This window comes from Bufo bufo, chromosome 8, assembly GCF_905171765.1.
Source record: "Bufo bufo chromosome 8, aBufBuf1.1, whole genome shotgun sequence".
NCBI lineage: Eukaryota > Metazoa > Chordata > Amphibia > Anura > Bufonidae > Bufo > Bufo bufo.
The window spans coordinates 184,093,372-184,118,688 of NC_053396.1; the positions used below are offsets into that span (position 1 = coordinate 184,093,372).

General features: G+C 44.2%; 1 protein-coding gene across 1 annotated transcript in view; it reads right to left on the reverse strand.

Moving 5' to 3' along the window:
- Nucleotides 1-2,498: 2,498 nt before the first annotated feature.
- LOC121009528 (cytochrome P450 2H2-like) overlaps nucleotides 2,499-25,317 on the reverse strand; it is a 93,040-nt gene continuing 70,221 nt past the window's right edge. The window contains exons 4-9 of the mRNA XM_040442727.1: nucleotides 11,582-11,742; nucleotides 11,313-11,489; nucleotides 10,816-10,957; nucleotides 6,454-6,641; nucleotides 5,672-5,813; nucleotides 2,499-2,877 (exon numbers count right to left, since the gene is read on the reverse strand). Of these exons, the coding sequence (XP_040298661.1) occupies nucleotides 2,696-2,877; nucleotides 5,672-5,813; nucleotides 6,454-6,641; nucleotides 10,816-10,957; nucleotides 11,313-11,489; nucleotides 11,582-11,742 (992 nt within the window). The 3' untranslated portion in view covers nucleotides 2,499-2,695. The remainder of the gene's footprint in view (nucleotides 2,878-5,671; nucleotides 5,814-6,453; nucleotides 6,642-10,815; nucleotides 10,958-11,312; nucleotides 11,490-11,581; nucleotides 11,743-25,317) is intronic.

Here is a 25,317-nt window from a genome sequence, read left to right on the forward strand (position 1 = left end):
TCGGGTTCGCTCAACCCTACTCAGTACATTACAAACAACACATTTAAAGTGCCTTTATGTTCATCAGCTTTCCTCTGGTGGAGTCGAGAAGTCGTGGTCAATCCAGGCCTTGTTCATTTTTATAAGAGTCAACCTGTCAGCATTTTCAGTTGACAGGCGGATATGCTTATCTGTTATAATTGTAACATCCCAGAGTATGTCACTAAAACTCTGTCACCCTGCCATATGATGTTAAAGTGTAAATGTGTTAACATCCTGTGTAATCTGAGATTACATTTGTATTATATGGATTTACTGTGACTGTTTCATGTAATTTGCTGTAATTCTCAATGTAGACCATAGCTAGTTAATAGACCTAGACTGGAATAGTCCATTCCAGGCTAGCTCCCCCCTTTCTGAGGAGGAGTGGAATGTTCCCACATCCTACTTCAGGGGGAGGAAAGAAAGTTCTAGGCAGTGTGAGCCACCCCCCTGCTGGGGTAGGCTGTGTTAATAGGAGCTCCCAGAAACAGGGACCCCAACCAAGTACCCAAGCCTCGGCTGAGGCCCCAGATCAACCTTCCCAGCCTGAGTCCCTTACCTCAGCTGGTGGACAGAGAAAGCAGCCCTTCACAGAACTATCAGATCTCCAGGACGAAACCATCATACCCTGCGAGCAGTCCTGTAAGTAAAGATCCAAAGATAAAGAGAAGATAAGTACCTCACCAGCTAGTCAGGCCCAAACTAAGCGGACCACAGACAGAGCAGAAGACAGATACCTGTCAGTTCTACTAGGCATATGATCAGATACAGAATACATATAAATTCCTGCCACATATTGCCAAAACCTGCTGGGACTGTAGACTATTGCTGTAACTTGTATGGATCAAAAGCTGCATATCATACCACCAAGTAAAGACAAGTTGGACCCTATTACAGTATCTGTGTGGAATCCCATCATTCCTCAATTACTCCTATTAACAGCACTCATTTTGTTGCATGTGAGCCAGGATACAAGAGTCCAGCCGTACCAAGGTAGGAGACACCGTTGACACTACCAAATCTCCTATACAGAGACATTATCCCCCTCTGGCATTCCTTACCTAGTATGTGAGCTCATAACATCTTAAAGGGCCCTGCTACAGTACCTGCGCAAGCTGCAACTGGCGTCACAAACTTATATACATATCTACTGACCCACTGCATAGCATGCCCACTGACCGAGTATCCTGCTCATTGCATAATGACACCAGCAGCACTAAATACCCACTCAAACAAAACGCTGGTGGCAGGGCAGGCCAGCACCTCCAAGGTGTAGAGCGCCAGTTCATGCCACGTGTCCAGCTTGGACACCCAGTAGTTGTAAGGCACCAAGGGATCATTGAGGACGCTGACACTGTCTGCTATGTACTCCTTCACAATCTTCCAAAATGTTTCCCTCCTTGTGACACTAGGCCGCGCATCAGGGTGAGGGTGCTGACGGGGTGTCATGAAACTGTCCCAGGCTTTGGAGAGTGTTGCCCTGCCTCTGTTGGAACTGCTGTGTGTTTCCCTTTTCTCCCCTCCTCGATTGGCCAAGGAACTACAGACTATGCCACCAGCTTTGTCAGATGGAAATTTTTGGAGCAATTTTTCAACAAGGATCTTCTGGTATTGCACCGTTTTGCTCCTCCTCTCCACCTTAGGAATGAGAGATGAGAAGTTCTCTTTGTAGCAGGGGTCGAGAAGGGGGAGAAATCAGTAATCCGTGTTGTCTAAAATGAGTATAACGTGTGGGTCACGGAAAAGGCAGCCTAACATGAAGTCAGCCATGTGTACCAACAGGCAAGACTTCGCTGTCGTCATCAGGAGGATCACTCTCAATCTCCTCATCCTCTTCTGCCCACCCATGCAGAACAGATGGAATTAAACTTCCATGGGTACTACCATCTGTAGCTGAGACAACCATCTCCTGATCCTCCTCCTCCTCCAATTTATCGTCCAATTCGCACTGAGAAGACGAACTGAGGGTGGTCTGGCTATCACCCTGTGTAATGTCTTCCCTCATTTCCACCGCTTCCACAAGCAAAGCAGTGTCCTTAAATGTGAGCAGCGAGCGTTTGAGTAGACACAGAAGTGGGATGGTTATGAGATGGTTATGCTGATAATAGCCTTATCGCCGCTCACCATCTGTGTGAATAGCGAAAGCTGACTGGAAAGGCGACGACCATGTTGCAGCTGGTATTCCACTACTGCCCTCGGCTGCTCACAAAGCCTGGCCAACATGTGGAACGTGGAGTTCCAGCACGTGCTCATGACGCACAACAGCCGGTGAGCTGGCAATTTCAAGCGCTGCTGCATCGTTGACAGACAGACTGGCTGAAGCTGACGATGACTTGCGGAAATGTGCACACACGCGGCGCATCTTCACCAGTAGAGGTTGTCCATTTATTTCCAGACCTCTTATACTGATGTAACTTACATTGGTGATCATACTTACCGGATCTCCATCTCTGGGTCTCAAATCGTTCAATTATCCTTAATATAACTATTATTTTAATTTTTATTGAAGTGCTTTCACTTGTTGTTTTCTCCAAAATACTAACAGTTTTTATCATTTATAAGAGACACCAATGAAGAAGATGGCAAATGACCTTAAGCTCCCAACCTTGCGATATTTCATTCTTGTAAATGTAAAAAGTAGAAATAAATCTAATTAAAAAACTTTTATAATGAATCAGTGAGGGATGAAGGCCAGCTCGTAATAACGGGGATAATTTACGAATGCACTCATTAATGGAGTTAAGTCTAATTTTTCAATGTCCACATGTGACCGGAGGCTGAAGTTCTGTAAAATTGTGGTGAGAAACAGGAAGAGCTCCATTCTTGCAAGACCTTCTCCGAGACAGATTCGTTTTCCTGCAGGATAAAGAAATACGTGAACAAATCAACAAATAGTTGTCTATACTCCTAAAGATTAGGGGATATATGTTTTTACTCTTATACACAAGGAAATTACATGAAAAAATTGCAAAGTTTGGCGTATGTCCTGCTCGTGCTTCTCTAAGCTTTGTAATACAGCCCCATGGTTACCTCTTTGCCCGATTGGAGCAAAAGCTTTCTAAGGAAAGACATACTTTTTAGGTACTTTATTCTGGCTTTGGTGTTGATTTGTTGCATACTTAGGGGGGACTTTATCATGAGGGTAATATTTGAAGTCAGTTTTCCTTGAGTCTGTGTTGGCATACTTTATGCCACATTTATCAAATGAGGGAAATTGGCTTCTACCTCACAGTTTCTTTTTTTTGCCTTCCTCTGGATCAAATTGCAGGATAACAGGCTGAACTGGATGGACAGATGTCTTCTTTCAGCCTTACATACTATGTGATTGCGTATGTTACATGTTGTTTGATAAATTGTCTCATCCTTAAACCTAACACTTTTGTCTAGAAAGGCTACTCCAGTTTTCCTACTCGAGTGAGATTGTTACTTATTTGTGACAAAAAGTCTTAATGATAAAGTGAAACAATTTCTAAATGGGAGTGAGTGGTGTAAAAATGCAAAAAGTGGCAAAATGTTGGGTTAAAAACCCTAATTTGTGATATTTTGAAGCCAAAATTCTGGAGTGAATTCATGATAAATTTGATCAGAATGTTAGGTGAACTTTCTTTCTCATGCTTCACTAAATATGTATTAAATGGTCTGGAGAACATAGAAACATAAAATGTGTCGGCAGATAAGAACCATTTGGCCCATCTAGTCTGCCCAATATACTGAATACTATAAATAGCCCTGGCCCTATCTTATATGAAGGATGGCCTTATGCCTATCCCATGCATGCTTAAACTCCTTCACTGTATTTGCAGCTACCACTTCTGCAGGAAGGCTATTCCATGCATCCACTACACTCTCAGTAAAGTAATAATTCCTGGTATTACTTTTAAACCTTTGCCCCTCTAATTTAAAACTATGTCCTCTTGTAGCAGTTTTTCTTCTTTTAAATATTCTCGCCTCTTTTACCTTGTTGATTCCCATTATGTATTTAAAAGTTTCTATCATATCCCCTCTGTCTCGTCTTTCTTCCAAGCTATACATGCTAAGGTCCTTTAATCTTTCCTGGTAAGTTTTATCCTGCAATCCATGTACCAGTTTAGTAGCTCTTCTCTGAACTCTCTCCAAAGTATCAATATCCTTCTGGAGATATGGTCTCCAGTACTGAGCACAATACTCCAGATGAGGTCTCACTAGTGCTCTGTAGAGCGGCATGAGTACCTCCCTCTTTCTAATGGTAATGCCTCTCCCTATACACCCAAGCATTCTGCTAGCATTTCCTGCTGCTTTATGACATTGTCTGCCTACCTTTAAGTCTTCTGAAATAATGACCCCTAAATCCCTTTCCTCAGATACTGAGGTTAGGACTGTATCACTGATTTTATATTCTGCTCTTGGGTTTTTACGCCCCAGGTGCATTAGCTTGCACTTATCAACATTAATTTTTAGTTGCCAGATTTTTTTACCATTCCTCTAGTTTTCCTAAATCCTTTTCCATTTAGTGTATCCCTCCAGGAACACCAGGAGAAGAAGAATAGGATTTAATATTGGATAGGATTCTTGTCATTGGATTATTTAATCCAATAAAACTAGTTATATTTATCTAAAGTTCTGTTTTAGAGATCATCACACAAACTTTCAGTCTCATGATATGAAATCTGTGGTTTCAAAAGAGTAATTATGAAATAGGAAAATGTCCCCAAAAATATGTTATTTAGTTACATTAGATGAGAGAAATAAAACTGTAAAACCTTAAAGAGGTTGTTTATTTCCTTTTTGTTCAAATTCCTTTTTGTTAGAAAGGCCACTTTAAAGGAGTTTTCTGGTATTTAGATATTGATGGTCTATCTTCAGGATAGGTCATCAATATCTGATTGGTGGTGTGCTGGGCATCGAAACACCACCAATCAGATGTTTGGGGAAGTCACTGCCACCGAAAACTATATAGTGGATGGAGCTTGAAGCAGAAAGCTCAATCCGCTGTGTAAAGGCTGTGCTGGTGTATTGCAGTTCAGCTCCCATTCAAGTGAATGGGAGCTGAGCTGCAATATGCCGATGTCAAAAACCTTCTGGCTCCATCCACTGTATAGGTTTCGGTGGCAGTGACTTACTTGAACAGCTGATTGGTGGAGGTGCCGGCTGTTGGACCGTCACCAATCTGATATTAATTACCTATCCTGGAGATAGTTTATCAATATCTAAGTATCAGGGAACCCCTAAAATAAGCTTTTCACAGGGAATCCTTTTTGCAGAAACCTCTAGAAATAAGCTGTAGGAATCTGGAAACACATGTTTATTCCCCTGCACCACTGTCACAGGGGGCATAAAACATTTCATGGTACCAATGGCCAGCCAATTTAATAAGCAAACATCCACATGGTAGCAGCTAGTAATGGTGTGTATGAAAGAGAATCTCCTATTAAGTCAAAAAGCCCTAAAAGAGTGATAAAAATTAGTTCTTTAAATGAGACAACCCCAAAATAACCTAGAAAACCTCTAGGTTTCCCAAAACACCATGTACAAATCCATATTACACTAATAGCCAACCGAACAAAATTCTTAAGTCCATTAACAATACTCCCCTCAGCCATGATTACCAAGGCCTAAAACTGGTTGTAAAGCCTTACTTGTTGGGGTTAAGAGTATAAATTCAAGCACGTACCTGAAGAAAATGGCATGAATCCATCATTCCGAATAAACTTCCCATTATCATCCAAAAAATGTCCTGGATTGAATTGATGTGGGTATTTAAACTGCTTCGGATCTTGTTGAACAGAACTGAGCATTGGGAAGATGGTTGTACCCTAAGAATAACAATCCAGGTAAAGAATAGCTTTTATATGTACTTATTCATGCCCATTTGAAACTATTATACTATGAGTTGTATTTTAATGTTATTATTAGAGATGAGCGAAGTCTTGGAAAATTAGATTTGGCTACTTCGCCAAATTTTACAAAGAAAAAATTCACTTAGTTATGAACACCCATTTTTTGTAAGTAGCGGGTGCAATGACAGGGAGCTGTGATAGCACCTCTCCCCATCATTGTACCTCTCAAATGCCACGTTCATACATGATTGCGTCATCTGAGAGTGATAATACAGTGCAAAATTAACATTAAAAAAATTAAATCATACTTACCGCCTTCATTTGCTCGGGACGGGCGTCACCACACACGAGATTTCGGCCAAGATCTTCAATCAAGATGGCGGTGGCTGGTCCATTGCGAGCAAACATAGGAGGTAAGTATGATTTTTTTTTTTTTTTTTTTACACTATTACAGATTAAATCGATTCGCTACTGCAAAGCATGAGGAAATTTGGCTTTGAGGCAAATCGAATTTATCCTGAAACTCGGATCGAATTCCACTTTATTGGATTCATATCTAGTTATTATCTATATCAGTTAGCTCTACCATTGAGCACAGTGGACAGCATGGTTTTACCTTTGGAATAAAAAAATCTCTAAACTTCAGATCACGTGTCACTTCGCGTGGGAGTCCTAATGGTACCAGGTCAATAAATCGTTGAATTTCATGGATTACAGCATCCATATAGGGCATATGAGATCGATCCTCTATGCTTGGGGCCCTGTTCCTTCCAATGACTTGGTCAATCTCTTGGTGGATGTGTTCTTTAGAGATAGAAGGCAGTTGGGGTATAATGATATAATTAATTTATACTTATATTCTATGCCAGATTAATAGAAACCAGAAACTCATAATTCTACAGTCTGAAAAATTCTTGATTAAAGACACCTAATGGGCATCAGTCAGCAGATTTATATCTGTGTAACTGGCTGAACTGTTCCATGTGCACTTGGCAGCTAAAGGCAACAGTGTTGAAAAATTATGTTTTAATATATGCAAATGAGCCTCCAGGAGCCACGGGGTTGTTGCCATTACACCTAGAGGCTCTGTTCTAATAGGGGAAAGGGTGCGGCAGTTTCAGAGAGAGCTGAGCCTCTAGATGTAACTACAACGTTCTAGTTGCTCCTAGAAGATAATTTGCATATATCAAAACATCATTTTTCTCAGCAATGCGGGCACATATGAACGTGGGACCAACACAGATGCCTTCAGCTGCCAAGTGCACATGTAACAGTTCATCCAGGTTCCTAAGTACAAATTTGCCCAGACAGAGGTGCCCGTTTAACTTTGCACTGGTGATTTGATTTGGCACAATTCTAAAGTTAGATTAGGTGCTGATAAAACAAATTCTAAAGGTGGACTGGGGTTACAAATTAAATTTTCTTTCTTTCCAAGTTGTTCAAATTATAACACATGAATAAAGAGAGGTCTATGGGATTTATTTATTGTGTTTGATCTTAGGTGGTTGGTATTTTTTGGCACAAAAACTTGGCACTAGGTGAGAAAAATCCTGACTGTGAAGGGTTATGCATCCGTTTCTCTACTTTTTGATAATACTATGTAGAGCTTTGTATGTTACATGATTTAATTAGTAGGGAATCTGTCACCAGTGACCTTCTGGTCATACTTCTGGACATATAGCTGTGTCTGATCTGAATAAAACACTGTTTTTATTTTGTTGATCCGATGCTCCGTTCTAGACTTATCTATATCTTCTTGATATGCAAATTAGTCCTTTGGTGAAATGAGGCCATCACCATTGCTCTTGTTGCACACAAGCTCCGATCCTTTCTGTAGCCATCCCCCTCCCTGGCTGCTTTGATTGACGGCAACATTGACAGCCTGGGAAGGACTGACCAGAGAAATTAATGTAAATAAGTGGAGCTTGGGGGAAATAAGAGCAATATGGTGACACCCTCATTATATATACAAAAGGCCTAATTTGCATGCTAAGAAAAAGTACCATGACTCAGGAATGGAGCATCGGATCAACAAAAGAAAAACAGCATTTTAATCAGGTTAACCACAGCTATGTGTCTTCCACCAGCGACCTGCCCACCCAACTGTTACATAGATTCCCTTAAAGTACATTAACCTAATTATAACACCTTTTGAAATTAAAAATACCTGACCCTTCAACCTGAATTTAATTTATCCAAGTTTTTTTAAAATTTATAATTGGTGTAAGGGGAATGATACATGAGGCCATCAACTGGGGAGCAAATGTCAAGAGACCATACTCTAAAAATGTATTCAACTAAAAGTTTAGTGTAACCATTAGAGATGGCCTTGCGGTTCGCCCGGTGGTTGTTTTGCTGCGAACTTTGCGTTTTCGCGATTCGCCGAACATGCGAACATACGGAGAAATTCGCGCCCGCCATATTCTTTTACATCATGAAGATCTTTGACCCATGACACATCCATCAGGTGGTACAGGACAGCCAATTGAGACATTTCACCACATGGACATACCCCCTACCTTATAAATAAACCTGATCTGGCCGCCATTTTACATTCAGTGTTTTGCCAGTGTAGGGAGAGGTTGCTGTGTGGAGCAGGGACAGACTGTTAGGGACACTAAACGCTAGCTAATAGGGACACAAAAGTCATTTTAAGGACTGGTATAGGTGTGATATCGATAGGTGTGATACACAGATGGGTGCGATATACTTATAATATACTTTTATAATGAGTCAAAAACACATAGATCTATATAGTGATCACCTGGAAGTCAGGGGCCTAGGGGCTAGGGGCTTACTAGGGCCATTTTTATATAGGGTAAGGTTCCGGATGGGGTTGCTCTTATCAGAGCGGGTGGTCTGTGGTTAGTCTATCAGGGCCAGAATAGCACCCCCTGTAGGGCAATATCAGGGACAGTTCTTTGCCCACCCTGTCCTTCAATACCAAATCATCATCTAGCCCAGGGATAGATGTTTTTTGCTTTCCCTTCGGGATTCATGGATGTGTACTGGGACCCCCCGGATTGTGGTAGGACATATGGTTTCTGATTTGGTGCCGGCGAGCACATGATTTAGTGCCGCCGAGCACTTGTTATTGCCTACCACATCTATGCTTTTTGCTTAACTTTAATAATTTCATTTATTTTCATTTTGAGGGATATCTTTTCCATTCACACGTCCGCAAAATGGGTCCGCATCTGTTCCGCAATTTTGCGGAATGGGTGCAGACCCATTCATTTTCAATGGGGCCCGAATGTGCTGTCCACATCCGCATTTGCGGATCCACATCCGCATTTGAGGATCCGCACTTCCGCATCTGTGCTTCCGTTTCCGCAAAACAATAGAACATGTACTATTCTTGTCCGCAATTAGGCATTTTCTATTATAGTGTCGGCGATGTGCGTTGCACAAATTGGGGAATGCACATTGCCGGGGTCCGTGTTTTGCGGATCCGCAAAACACTTACGGATGTGTGAATGGACCCTCATAGTAAAATTATTAAAGGTTACGTTTTATCTTTATGTATATTCTAATGGATTGCCTTCCTTGTACAATGTTATAATATACTTTCTATGTTAGAAAGTATATTATAGTGCATTTGTATAGTGCGGCAGTTGTGTGCGGTTCTGCTGCGATACTGCAGGTATATAGAGGGACAAGCGTTATTGAAACAAATAATTTCTACTGGTGTGATATACCAGTCGTCCCCCAAAAAAACTGATTGAAGCGGGGTGTTATATACCAATATACTTTCTTTATAGTGCATTTGGGTACTGTATAGTGCATTTGCACATGCGCGTACGCGAAAACTATATTGCCGATATTTCGCATTGAAAAAAATAATAAATGGAGATCATAAATTCGAATAATACATCTGATATGTCACTGTCCATGTTGTGGGACTATTTGTGCACTTCTAGTAATTATTTCTTGGCTGCAAATATGAGCTGACGGTTTTTCAGGTTCGCCTGCCATTAAAATGAATGGGACCCGCCGCGAACTAGCGGTTCGCGAACATTTGATCGCATTCGCGAACCGTCCCGGCAGATGTTCGTCCATCACTAGCAACCATATGATAATTTTGTGCTGGAATTACATGTACAGCATGCAAGATCTGTAGCTCCATTGACACTTAAGGTCCCTTTACACTGATAGATTCAGCAGACGATTGTTGGGAAGGAAGCAGTGTCAGACTGGGGTGACTAGGGCCCTCCAGTAAAATTGATTTTGGGGGCCCAACATATGGATACATTAAAATATTACCTGCTCACCTAGCAGCAGACAGCAGCAAGATGCTAAAACATTATTCGTTTTTGGGGTCCCTGCAGCGACTTTGAGAGGGTGGGTCTCTTGTAAAAATAAAATACTGGTCGGGTTTCTGGTCGGCAGCCTAAGTTAATGTTTAAGAAACTACCCAGTTTATTGTTATTGATGGGATCTGGGGCTGACCCCAGATCCCATCAATAACAATAAACTGGGTAGTTTCTTAAACATGAACTTAGACTGGATGAGGTGCTGTACATTGCCTATCTATATGTAGTGCAATAAGTCTACTGTGTTATATGCCACTTGTGCAGGGGGTGAGAGACTAGGGGCCCACCTTTTTCAGAGGCCCACCAGGATATTCACATGTACCCCTACAGGCCAGTCCGAGTCTCGAAGTAAGTGTTCCTTCTGGACAAGTGCCTGCTCTTCAGTGAAGGAGACCACTACATTTACATGTAGTCATCTCCTCCACAGTATGGGGAGGAGTGATCACTAATGCCATCGCTCATCCCCATACTCAATCATTGTTTAGACACCATGATCTGCGGCTGTCAAAAGATGATTTAGGTGACTGCACAAACGACCATATTACCTGATGCTCGGCCCGAGCAAAAGGCCCTTTAGACAATGTAAAATCTTTACAACAACCAGGCCTAATGTAAAGCTTTGTTAAAAAATTGAAGCCTATTAACAGTTCATAAATTATACCAACCTTCAACATCGGGATGCTTGAGAAGAATCATCAGTCCATAACGCAGTGTTGTGCTAACAGTTTCTGTCCCTCCACCAAATAAATCAAATGTGGTATTGACAATGGCTTCAATATGAAACTCAGTCTCAGGTATGTCTTTTTCCTGTTGAAACAGTGTTAGATTCATGAAATCACTTTTTAAAGCTACATCTCTGGTTTACCTTAAAGGATTTTTGTAATGGAAGCCATAAAAATTTAGAGATTACTACATGGTATTTCTCACTCATAGTCTCTGCCTCAGTAACGAATAGTGCAGTCTGCAATGCTACTTTATGCAGCCAAAAACAGGAGGCAAGCCCAAAGTATACCGTCAGGCTAGGTTCTCCTTATTTCTGCTTGCAGCTCTTGGTCAAGGCAAAGTGGCTTGTTGGTCCCTCCCCACCATTGGTGACCAGGATTGCGTCCTGCCAGCATTCCCCTAGCTAGGTCCCTGTACAACATTTATGGAACCAACCTACCTGTTCCATCTTATTGAGGAAACCGTCAATTAAATCCCGAGGATCACTGGGGTCCAGAGTCTCCTTGTGCACTTTCACACGTTGTTTAATAAATTCCTGAATACCATCAATGGCATTGAACATTTTTTGATGAGGCCCAGGAATCTTTTCCATAAATTTAGGATAGACATTGTACATCTGAAAGAAATGGATGTAGTAAATTTAGAGCATGTAGGCATTTTAGACTTGACATTGCTGTCTTTCTGTACTAGAAACAAACTGTGCCTTACCTGTCCCCAAACAGAGCTAAATCCTTTAAATATTTCATTCAGAAAGCCCAGAAGCTTCAAAAACTCTTTGTCCTCATACTCAAATCGATGTCCAAACACCACCGAACAGATGATATTTGAAACGGCTTTGGCAAAATAAAATGTTGGATCCAATGGCTGGCCTGTCACGGGAGAGGAGGCAAGTACTGTATATCAGGAATTTTCTAGCTAGTGTAGCAGGATGAGTGTGCTTTATGGTGCTATACACAGGAGTTGCAACAGAGAATTGTAATTGACTAGTACAGTCTTCGAGAAGTGAAGTATACCCTATCCCCAAGAACACAGATAACTGGGGAGGTGCCTACAGAGCTGTACCTATATATTGTAAAATGTTGCCATCTTGCTTTATTTAGGACTCCAATAGTACATAAGAGATGAGATGTCACTAATTACCTAATAAACTTTGCATAATAAAGGTATCTTTATACGAGTAGATGATTGGTATGATTGAGCAACGAATGAGTCATTTCTTGGTGTGGTGAACATTTCAACAATGGCCCTTTAGATGCACCAATTATTCTAATGCCCCAGAGGTCCATTACCACTTCTGCATCCTGCTACTGTCTCCTATGGTTAACCTCATGTCATTCTATGCATTTATTTCCAGATTCTGTATAATGTGCATATCTCTTTCCATGAAACTGTTATGTTCAATTGTAATATGCCTGGTACTCCAGCAGGTGGCAGCATAAATGGCAGAGCTTCAGGGACAGAGAATGGAACCTTCCCTTCCATTCTAAACCCCCCTCTGTGGTGTGGTGGGCGTTTTCACAGTTGCTGCAGGGATGGAGGAGTGTAGTTTAGAGTCTGTGGCAGTTATCTCCGGCTAGGGGAAGAGTCTAGTTTTACCCCCTGCCAAGGGAGGGTGTGCAGCCTTTAGCTCAGCTGGATGTGGAGGCGGAAGCTTAAGAGCCTCAGGAGCCAGGAGAGAGAGACTCCCTGGTATAGCAGAATTCAGAGTCAGACTACAAGAGAGAAGTTGCAGCACCCAGAGAAAACTAAGTTATACAGCTATCCTGTCAGCACAGCAGAGCCAGAGATCAACAGATGTAGCAGAGAGGAGTTTGCTTGCCACAGTTATTGCTAAAGCCTGCTGGAACCAAGACGAAGTTTGAAGACTGTTTCTGAGTAATGTTTATTCAAGTAAACAATATACAAGTTCTGGACTCAAGTTATTTCTTCAAATCCCTCAATTGTTTACCACCCTGTTCTTTTGCTTTCAGAGTGCAAGGCCTGGGGTCCAGGGTATCCAGGTAGGAGCACTGTGGCACGTGCACAAGTACACTTGAAGTGATATTTAGGCTACCCTACACCACTCTGACATTCCTACACCTGGGTACCATCCACAGTATCACTAAAAGGGGCCATGTGCCCTTGTTGCTTTACTGCAGCTGGTGTCACGACAAACATGTAGTTTAAAGGACCCCTTGCTGTTCGTCCGACGACCGCACTATGAGGTCACAGTGTTCTGGGCCAATTGGAATGTTTGATAAGTGCACGTAGTTCCGCCTACTGAAATGATAACTTGAGCAGCATTTAGAGTTGAGCGGACACCTGGATGTTCGGGTTTGGCTGAACTTAAAAAAAAGTTTGAGTTCGGGACCCGAACTTGTCCCGAACTTTACCCCGAACCCCATTGAAGTCAATAGGGGCCCAAACTTTTGAGCACTAAAATGGCTGTAAAAATGTCATGGAAAGGGCTAGAGGGCTGCAAATGCCAGCAAAATGTGATTAAGAGAATGGCAAGTGCTCTGCAAACAAAAGTGGATAGGGAAATGACTTTAAATAACATAAAATACGTAAAAATAAAAAATAATAATCGTGATCTAGGAGGACGAGGTCCATATGGAGTAGGAGGTTGAGGAGGCGGTGGATGTGGCGGTGTAGGTGGATGTGGCGGTGTAGGTGGAAGCGGCGGTGGAGAAGGAGGAGGTAGCCTACACAGTTTTTTGGTTTTAATTTTTTTTTTATTTTTTTTAATTATGGTATAACCCAAAACATTGGGAAATATAACTTGTGATAACCCCCTCCAATCATGCTAAACACACGTTCAGACAATACACTGGCTGCAGGGCAGGCCAGCACCTCCGAGGCGTAAAGGGCAAGCTCAGGCCATGTGCACAATTTGGAGACCCAGAAGTTGCAGGGCGTGACCCCTGTCAGTCAGTTCATGTAGGCGTGTGCACACTTACTGTCCCACCATGTCGCACATCCCCGTGATGTTCACGATCCAATTGGATATCTGCTCTATCAACTTTCGATGTTCAGTACTCAGTACTGGAGACCATATCTCCAGAAGGATATTGATACTTTGGAGAGAGTTCAGAGAAGTGCTACTAAACTGGTACATGGATTGCAGGATAAAACTTACCAGCAAAGATTAAAGGACCTTAACATGTATAGTTTGGAAGAAAGAAGAGACAGAGGGGATATGATAGAAACTTTTAAATACATAAAGGGAATCAATAAGGTAAAAGAGGAGAGAATATTTAAAAGAAGAAAAACTGCTACAAGAGGACATAGTTTTAAATTAGAGGGGCAAAGGTTTAAAGGGTTTCTATCACTTCGTTTCACCTATTTAGCTTTCAGACACTAGCGATCCGCTAGTGTCTGCTTTATCTAACCATCCTAATATAAGAGCTTATTGTCCTGCCGTTTAGCAAAAAAAATAACTTATATAGATATGCAAATGAGCCTCTAGGTGCTATGGGGGCGTGATTAGCACCTAGAGGCTCCGTCTACCTTAACAAACTGCCGCCGCCCAGCGCGTCCCTCCAGCCCGCCCATCTCCTCCGGAATGCGATGCTCCTCGTATTCTGCGCATGCGCAGTGAATGTCTGATCACTTCCCTGCTTAGACATCTCCACTGCGCCTGCGCCGATGACGTCATAGTGCTCCGAGGAACAGGCGCAGTGGAGATGTCTGAGCAGGGAAGCGATCAGACTTTCACTGCGCATGCGCCGAATACGAGGAGCATCGCATTCCGGAGGAGATGGGCGGGCTGGAGGGACGCGCTGGGCGGCGGCAGTTTGTTAAGGTAGACGGAGCCTCTAGGTGCTAATCACGCCCCCATAGCACCTAGAGGCTCATTTGCATATCTATATAAGTTATTTTTTTTGCTAAACGGCAGGACAATAAGCTCTTATATTAGGATGGTTAGATAAAGCAGACACTAGCGGATCGCTAGTGTCTGAAAGCTAAATAGGTGAAACGAAGTGATAGAAACCCTTTAAAAGTAATACCAGGAAGTATTACTTTACTGAGAGAGTAGTGGATGCATGGAATAGCCTTCCTGCAGAAGTGGTAGCTGCAAATACAGTGAAGGAGTTTAAGCATGCATGAGATAGGCATAAGGCCATCCTTCATATAAGATAGGGCCAGGGGCTATCCATAGTATTCAGTATATTGGGCAGACTAGATGGGCCAAATGGTTCTTATCTGCCGACACATTCTATGTTTCTATGTTTCTATGCTTTTTTTCTGCGCCTACCATGTTGATCACAGTTATGGGCGAATCAGGGTTCCACGCCGGAGAGGGAGCATGAGAAAGAGAGACCACATCCAAGGGAGATAAATGGATTAATTTTTTTTGGGATTGAGCGGAAATATGTGAAAAGATATTGAGGGACAAATGTGGGACAAATTACTGAAAGTTTAAGCATTAAATGAAAGGAGGAGGCGCGCATCAATTAAAGAAGAATTTCTTAAATTGTATTCCCTGTCACCTATGCAGAGAAGGTGTTTCTATCCGACAAAATTAAAAAAATGTCACCTGACAATGTAACAGACGATTTTTTTAAATTTCTGTTCCTGTCACCTATGCAGAGGTGCCCCCGTGACGTCCACCATCCATTTGGATATCTTCTCTATCAACTTTCGATGATCTTTTCTGAGCCTAACATGCTGATCGCGGTTATCGGCGAATCAGGGTTCCACGCCAGAGAGGGAGCGTGAGAAAGAGAGACCACATCCAAGGGAGATAAATGGATTACATTTTTTTGGGATCGAGCGGAAATATGAGAAAAGTTATTGAGGCGCAAATGTGGGACAAATTACTGAAGCGCAAATGTGGGACAAATTATTAAAGCGCAAATGTAGGACAAATTATTAAAGTGCAAATGTGTGACAAATTATTTAAGAGCAAATGTGGGACAAATTAGTAAAGCGCAAATGTGGGCCAAATTATTGAAGCGCAAATGTGGTACAACTTGTTAAAGTTTAAGCATTGAATGAAAGGAGGTGGCGCGCATCATTTAAAGAAGAATTTCTGAAATTTTATTCCCTGTAGCCTATGCAGAGCAGGGGTTTATTCACGTCCAAAATTGTAAAATGTCAACCCAAGAATGTAACAGAAAAATTACAGAAATTTATTAACCTGACTACTTGGTAGAGCAGGGGTCTATGACAGAAAAAAATTGTTTATTGTCACCCGAAAATGTAAAAAAAAAAATATTGAAATTTATTAAGCTGTCAACTAGGTATAGCAGTTGTACATCACACCCAAAAATTGGTGAATTTCACCCGAAAATATAACAGACACATTTTTTTTTTTTTACCTGTCTACTACCGTAGGTATAGTATTGGTATATCACAGCCAAAAATTGGTGAATTTCACCCAAAAATGTAACAGACAAATTTGTGTTTTTTGTTTACCTGTCTACTAGGTATAGCAGTGGTACATCACAGCCAAAAATTGGTGAATTTCACCCGAAAATGTAACAGACCATTTTTTTTAACCTGTCTACTAGGTATAGCAGTGGTACATCACAGCCAAAAATTGGTGAATTTCACCCAAAAATGTAACAGACAAATTTGTGTTTTTTGTTTACCTGTCTACTAGGTATAGAAGTGGTACATCACACCCAGAAATTGGTGAATTTCACCCGAAAAATGTAACAGACAAATTATTATTATTTTTTTACCTGTCTACAAGGTATAGCAGTGCTACATCACACCCTAAAATTGGTGAATTTCACCCGAAAATGTAACAGACAAAGTAGTGAAATGACATAAAATAAAATACAATACGTACAAATAAAAAATAAAAATTGATTTATGAGGTGGAGTTCCATGTGGAGTAGGAGTTTGAGGAGGCGGTGGACATAGCTGTGTAGGTGGAAGTGGCGGTGGAGGAGGACGAGGAAGCCATTACTGGTTTTTGGTTTTAATTAATTAATATTTTTTAAAATTTGGGTACACTCCAAAAGAGTGTGAAATATCCAAAAATGCAAGAATGAGCAATTGCGCTGTAGTATAACAATTGCTGGTTAAGGCCGGTATACATGTCTATTCTGCACAAGGTACGGACAAGTCCTGTGGGATCCATGCCTGGTTCATTTTAATGAACGTGAGCTTGTCCAGATTGGCTGTGGACAGGCGGTTGCGCTTTTTTGTGATGACGCCCCCTGCCGTGCTAAACACATGTTCAGATAATACACTGGCTGCAGGGCAGGCCAGAACCTCCAAGGCGTAAATGGCAAGCTCAGGCCATGTGCCCAATTTGGAGACCCAGAAGTTGAAGGGGGCAGACCCATCATTCAGTACGTGTAGGTGTGTACACACATACTACTCCACCATGTTGGTGAAATGCTGCCTCCTGCTAAGACGTTCCATATCAGCTGGTGGTGCTGGTTGTTGTGGCCAGGGCCGTCTTTAACAAGGGGCAAAAGGGGCAGCTGCCCAGGGCCCAGTTGCTCCTGGGGGCAACAAGGCAGCTGCCTCTTGAGTCCTGCTAGCCACTGCCCCGGGTGTCAGGCTGTCAGCTACACAGGGGGTGCTGCCATGCCATGCCTGCCGGCACTCCAGGCAGCGTACTGTGAAAGCTGTGATTCTCTAGGACCTTAGATGACATAATCACCATGTGACCAGTAACCTAGCAATATTACTGGTGACATGGCTATGAGGTCATCAAGGTCCTTTCTACCAGGAGTGTTGCTGTAGAAGTTTGCCTTAACTGTGGAGCTTTTTTTGTGAAGATTACATCAGAAAAAGGTGACAGGGGCTGTTATGCTAATATACTGTAAACTACTGTATAGTGGGGTGCTGTATAGTGTGGGGCCTGTATACTGTGGGGGGCTGTATACTGTGGGGGCCTGTATATTGTGGGGGCCTGTATACTGTGGGGGGGGCTGTATACTATATACTTTGGGTGCTGTATATTGTGAAGTGCTATACTGCTTTACTGTATAGTGTGGGGGGTTGTATACTGTATACTGTGGGTGCTGTATATTGTGGAGTGCAATACTGCTGTACTGTATAATGTGGGGGCTGTATACTGTGGGGGGCTGTATACGTTATACTGTGGGTGCTGTATATTGTGGAGTGCTATACTGCTGTACTGTATACTGTGGGGGGCTGTATACTGTGGGGGACTGTATACTGTGGGTGCTGTATATTGTGGAGTGCTATACTGCTGTACTGTATAGTGTGGGGTGCTGTATCGTGTATAGTTTTGGGTGCTGTATACGGTGAGGTGCTATACTGCTCTACTGTATACTGTGAGGTGTTGTATACTGTGGGGTGCTGTTTACTGTGGCCTGCTATACTGCTCTACTATACACTGTGGGGTACTGTATAGTGTAGGGTGCTATACTGCATACTGTGTGGTGCTGTATACTATAGGGTGCTATACTGCATACTGTGGGTTGCTGTATACTATAGGGTGCTATACTGTATACTGTGGGGTGCTGGGGTGCACTGTAACACTAGGGTGAGCCGAGCCCTGGTCTCCTTCCTGCAGAGCGGTGCCCACTTCCAGCCTGAGCCCAGCTGCCCAGAGCACTGATCCTGAGCCGCTGGAGTCTTCAGAACTGGAAGTATTTACAGTCATTCACTGTACTCTACCAGATGTGTGGATTTTTTGTGTGTGTGTTGTGGTGGAGGGCGTGATTGCCTGCTAAGGTATGGGAAGGCAGGATCCAGGGGGCCCAAGTAAATTTTTGCCCAGGGTACAATCAATATTAAAGACGGCCCTGGTTGTGGCGTTTTTCCACATTTCGGCCATGCTAACCCTGCCTTCTGGGGTGCTGGCGATGCCCCAGCTGCGTTGGCAACCTCTTCCTCTTCCTCTGCCTTCGCCTTGTGCTTCCACTGTGCCCCCGCTGTCAGGTGGGAATGCCACTAGCAGCGCGTCTACCAGCGTGAGCTTGTACTCGCAGATCTTACGATCACGCTCCAGTGACGGAACTAGGACGGTACGTTGTCTTTGTAATGGGCATCCAGCAGCGTGGCCACCCAGTAATCAGCACAAGTTAGAATGTGGGCAACTCGCCGGTCATTGCGGAGACACTGCAGTATGTAATCGCTCATGTGTGCCAGGCTGCCCAGAGGCAACAAAAAGCTGTCCTCTGTGGGAGGTGTATCGTCTGTGTCCTCTGTATCGCCCCAGCCACGTACCAGTGATGGCCATGAGCTGGTCTGGGTGCCACCCATCTCCTCCTCCTCATCCTCCACCTCGTCATCCTCCAGAACTGTGCCCTGGCTGGACAATTGTGTAACTGACGTTTGTGGGTGCAGGAACCCACCCTCGGAGCCACTTGGGAATGACTGGCTGGAAACCCTACGAAATGATCCCTCTTCCTCCTCCTGTGCCACATCCTCTTCCATCATCGCCAGCAGCGTTTTTTCAAGGAGGCATAGAAGTGGGATAGTAACGCTGAGACCAGCGTTATCGGCACTGGCAATGTTGGTGGAGTACTCGAAACAGCGCAACAAGGAACACAGGTCTCGCATGGAGGCCAAGTCATTGGTGGTGAAGTGGTGATGTTCCGCAGTGCGTCTCACCCCGTGCGTGCTGCAGCTGAAACTCCACTATCGCCTGCTGCTGCTCGCACAGTCTGGCCAGCATGTGCAAGGTGGAGTTCCAACTTGTGGGCACGTCGCATATGAGGCGATGAGCGGGAAGGCCGAAGTTACGCTGCAGCGGTGACAGGCGAGCAGCAGCAGGGTGAGAACACCGAAAGCGCACATAGATGGCCTGCACTTTATGCAGCAGCTCTGACTTATCGGGGTAATTTTTAAGGAATCTCTGCACCACCAAATACAGCACATGCGCCAGGCAAGGGATGTGTGTCAAACTGTATAGTCCCAGAGCTGCTACGAGATTATCGCACACTACCAGGCCGGGCTTGAGGCTCACTGGCACCAACCACTCATCGGTCTGTTGTTCCAGGCCCGTCCACAGATCCTGCGTGGTGTGGGTTTGTCCCCCAAACAGATACGTTTGTTAACTGCCTGTTGTCGTTTACCCCTGGCTGTGCTGAAGTTGGTGGTGAAGGTGTTATGCTGACCGGATGACGAGCCGGTAGAGGATGAGGAAGTGGAGTAGAAGGAGGAAGCAACAGGAGGCAAACTGAAGTGCCCTGCAATCCTCAGTGGTGGAAGGACATGCGCCAAACTGCTATCTGCCTCAGGCCCAGCCACCACTGCATTTACCCAGATATAACATCCTTGACCGTGCTTACTGGTCCACGTATCCGTAGTTAGGTGAATCTTGCCACAGATGGCGTTGCTCAGTGCACACCTGATTTTTTCCCCTACTTGCTTGTGCAGGAAAGGGATGGCTCGCCTGGAAAAGTAGTGGAGGCTGGGCACGACGTACTGTGGGACAGTCACCGCCATAAGGCCTTTAAAACTCTCCGTCTCCACCAGACGGAATGACAGCATTTCAAAGGCCAGTAATTTAGAAATGCTGGCATTCAGGGCTAGGGATCGCGGGTGGGAAGGGGGGTACTTCCTCTTCCTCTCCAGTGTTTGGGAGATGGAGAGCTGAACATTTCCTTGGGGCATTGTGGAGATGCTTGGTGACCCAGGTGTTGGTGTTGCTGGCAGATCCTCTGTTTGCGGGGTGGCAGGTGGCACTGTCACTCCAGAGGTGGATGAAGAGGCCGAGACTGCAGCAGAAGAGGAAGCAGGAGGTGCCAGAGACCTTTCTTGGTTTTTGAGGTGTCTACTCCACTGCAGCTGGTGCTTTGCACTTAAATGCCTGGTCATGCAGGTTGTGCTCAGGTTGAGAACTTTTATGCCTTGCTTCAGGCTCTGATTGCACAGCGTGCAAACCACTCGTGTCTTGTCGTCAGCACATTGGCTGAAGAACTCCCACGCCAGGGAACTCCTTGGAGCTGGCTTTGGTGTGCTCGGTCACTTGCTGCGGTGGGTAGTAGCAGGCGTACTGTCTAGAGGACGGCCGCTCCGCTTTTTCACCCTGCTCCCTCTTCTGCTGTGCTGGTGGCTTTGTGCGACCACTGCCTCTTCCTTTGAAATACATAGTTCACTCGCATGACCTTGATTCCATGTGGGGTCGAGGACTTTATCGTCCTCCACTTCATCTTCCACCCATTCTTCACCCCTGCCTTCCTTGTCGGTCTGCACACTTTCGAAAGCTCCAGCAGTTGGCACCTGTGTTTCGTCATCATCCGAGACGTGCTGCGATGGTCCTCCCATGTACTCATCATGAAAGATAAGTGGTTGGGCATCGGTGCACTCAATCTCTTCCACTTCTGGGGCAGGGCTAGGTGGATGGCCCTGGGAAACCCTGCTAACAGAGTCATCAAAAAGCAGAAGAGACTGCTGCATGACTTGGGGCTCAGACTGCTTGGCTGATTTGCAAGGGGGTGAGGTGAAAGACCGATGGACATCGGCTGCAGGTGCCAACTGTGATCTTTCAGCAGGAGACTGGGTGGGAGACAATGTGAATGAACTGGATCCACTGTCAGCAACCCAATCTACTATCGCCTGTACTTGTTCAGGCCTCACCATTCGTAGAGCCGCATTAGGCCCGACCAAATACCGCTGCAGGTTCTGTCGCCTACTCGCACCTGAGGAAGGGTTTTCACTTGTGCGTGTAGCTGGCACAGATCGACCACGTCCTCTCCCTGCAACAGGAGCTCCACCAGCAGCACCATGATCTGGGCCATGTCCCTTATTTGACGCTCTCCTCATATTTCTCGAATTTAGGATCTTGCCCTAAATGGGCGTTTAATTAATAGTAGAATAGAAAGACAGCATGTAAAGGGTGTATCTCACAAGGCCTGAACCAGACTAGGCCTCAATTAAAGATTTCTTTGCCCAAAATTGCTGTATTTCAAATACCTGAATCAAACCCCTATATGTAAAGGGTGTATCTCACACGGCCTGACCCACAGTACGCCTGAATTAAAGATTTGTGCACCAAATGGCGGTATTTCAAATATCTGAATCTAACCCAAATGTATAAAGGGTGTATCTCACAATGACATCTGCAGCAAAGGCTGCCAAATAAACCTTTTTTGCCCAAACGGGTGTTTGTTTAATAACTCTATATGGCAGCAGTATATAACCCAGGAATTTCAAATGTCAAGATGCTGCAAGGCCTGAAATATTGTGTATTTTGCCCCAAAAAGGGTGTTTTATTAATGAAAGAATATAAGCCCTGTATATACAGGGTGTATCTCACACGGCCTGACCCACAGTAGGCCTCAATTAAAGATTTGTGCACCAAATGGCGGTATTTCAAATATCTGAATCTAACCCAAATGTATAAAGGGTGTTTCTCACAATTTCATCTGCATCAAATGCTGCCAACAATTTTTTTTTACCCAAACGAGTGTTTGTTTAACAACGGATTTTGACAGCAGTATATTAGCCTGTAATTTCACACGTGCTGATGCTGCAAGGCCTGAAAATAGTGGCAGGATAAAAAAAATTGTGCCCTGCACCCACAAAACACAATGTATGTGGATCGCTGAGTTAGATTCAGATTTTGAGCAAAGACTCTCTCCTATTCTCTCCCTGAAATCACCATCAGCATCCTCTCCCTACACTATGCACAGCAGAGTGACGTGCAGCGCTATGTGACTCAAGCTTATATAGAGGCTGGGTCACATGCTACACTGGCCAATCACAGCCATGCCATTAGTAGGCATGGCTGTGATGGCTTCTAAGGTCAGACAGTTAACCGCTTGTTGATTGGCTGCTCTGAAGCCTTTCAAAAAGCGCCAAGAAAGCGCCGAACAACGAACCCGAACCCAAACTTTTTCTGAAATGTTCAGGTTCGGGTCCGGGGTCCAAAAATCCTAAAGTTCGGTACGAACCCGAACTTTACAGTTCGGGTTCGCTCAACCCTATCTGACAGCCCTCTGTGATGCTGTTAACATGTCCGCCATTTTGTGTTTGTATCGGGGGTCTAAGTACGTTGCCACCCAGTACTGGTCCTTGCCCTTTATACTTTTTATACAGGGGTTCCTCTTCAAACACTGGAGCATGAAGGCCCCCATTTGCACTAAATTGGAATTGGTGTAGCGGCCTGGCTCTTGCTCATCGCCCAGGAGAATGTCATCCTCAATCTCCTCCCACCAGCCACGGACAACACCAGGGATCCCAGGAAAGTTTAAAGCCTCCTCTTCTTGCTTCTCCTTTCCCCAGGCACCATCCTCCTCTGACTCCTTTTAAGAATCCTGCTGACTTCATTCAGCATTGCGACTTCCTCATCTTCCTGCTCCTCGACGGCTTGATCAATGACATGACGCAATGCACGCTCCAGAAAGAAGGCGAAAGGTACGATGTCACTGATGGCACCCTGGCTGCGACTGACCAGTTTGATGATTTCATCAAATGGCCGCAGAAGTTCTGCATGCATCGCGCATGAGCAGCCACTGACGCAGTGAAAAAAAACCAAGCTCCCCAGAACCTGTCCTGCTGCAGAGTTCGTACAGGTAGTAGTTAACGGCATATTTCTGCTAGATCAGTCTATCAAGTATGTACAAGGTGGAGTTTCAGCGCATTGGACAGTCACAAATCAGACGTCTGACAGGCAAATGGTGTCGCCGCTGAACGTCAGCAAGGTGAGCCATGGCCGTGTAAGATCTTCAAAAATGGGCAAAGATTTTCCTGGCCTGCCGCAAGACGTCCTGGACCCCGGGGTATTTGGCAACGAATCTCTGCATGACTAAGTTCAGGACGTGTGGCATCCATTGTGTGCCAGAGATACATTCACTTGCCTCTGAACATGGCCATATAGCTCTGGGATGCCCTTCTGGGAGAAATATTTCCTTCCAGGAACCTTCCATTGCGGTGTGCCAATGGCCACAAATTTTCTAAAGGCCTCCGAGTCAACCAGTTTATATGGCAATAGTTGGTGGGCTAGCAGTTCCGACAAGCCGGCGGTCAGCCGTTGGCCAAGAGCGTTATCTGGCGTCATCAATTTTTTATGTTCGAACATTTGGGCCATGGAAGCCTGCCTTTTGCCAGATGAACGCGACAACAGCACGGTGGAAGGTGGAGTGGAGGACAAATGGGAGGAGAGAGGAGAAGAGGCAGCATGTGGAGCGCCGGCAGTGTGGCTTTGTGGGTTCTGACTGTGTTGCTCCCACTGGGCTCGGTGATGGGAGGTCAGGTGCCTTCTTAATGCGGTCGTCCCTAGGTGAGCGTTGGGATTACCGCAACTTATGCATTGACAGCACAGGCTGCAGATGGCAACACTATTGTAAGCAGCTGACACGTTAAAAAAAGCCCACACCTCGGAGCCATGTGCCGGCATTTTTTGGAGCGCCAGATGTGACCAGGCATGGTGGATGGCTAACTCCAGATACATTTGCAGTCTGCCTCAGTAAACAGTTCCAAGTATTTGCTAAGGAGCATTTAAACTAGGGAAGGGGGCAAAAGAGTGATAATCCAGCAGTCCGACTGCCCCCCGGAACAATGCCAGAAGATGCCAGTAGCACAAAGGTTAAGAAATGACAAGCTCAGATTCTTATCTACAAATGCTCGCAGTTTAGGGAATAAGATCAATGAACTTGAGGCTATAATGGCATCTGAGAATATAGATGTAGTGGCTGTTACTGAGACGTGGTTCAAGGGGAGTAATAACTGGGATATATCAATACCAGGGTTCTCTCTATACAGGAAAGACAGAGAAGGCAAGAAGGGGGAGGGGTGGCCCTGTATGTGAACGACAGCAAAAAATCTAATTTGATACAAGTTAGCAAGAACAATTTAGAGTCAGTTTGGGTTACCTTGCAGCTTGATAATCATAAGGTAACTCGTGTAGGTGTGATATATAGACCACCTAGCCAAGTCAAAGAATTAGATGATCTGCTAGTTGAGGAAATAGCTAAAATGACATTGAAGGGGGAAGTTATCATTATGGGAGACTTCAATCTTCCTGATGTAAACTGGAAAACCAAAATAGCTAGTTCTGCCAGGAGTACAGATATTCTAAATTCCGTACTGGGATTATCTCTACAGCAAGTAGTTGAGGAGCCAACCCGGAAGGAGGCCATTTTAGATTTAGTATTCCCAAATGGGAATTTGGTATATGATATTACTGTAGGGGAAAGCTTGGGATCTAGTGATCACCAGTCAGTACAGTGACTGAGTCACACCACACAAAAACAAAAGTTTTAGATTTTAGAAAAACTGACTTTTCTAAAATTATATTAGTGGTATGCGAGTCCCTATCAGATTGGAACAGTTTCATTGGAGTCCAGGAGAAATGGGACTACTTAAAAGAGGCACTATTGAAGGCAACAGAAAATTGCATTAGGCTTGTCAGTAAAAGCAAAAAAAGGAAAAGACCACTGTGGTACTCAGCAGAAGTGGCCAAAATCATTAAAAACAAAAAGATAACTTTTAGGAATTATAAAAATAAAAAAAAACGAGGATGACAGACAAATTTACAAGATTAGGCAGAGAGAGGCCAAACAAGTTATAAGAGCTTCTAA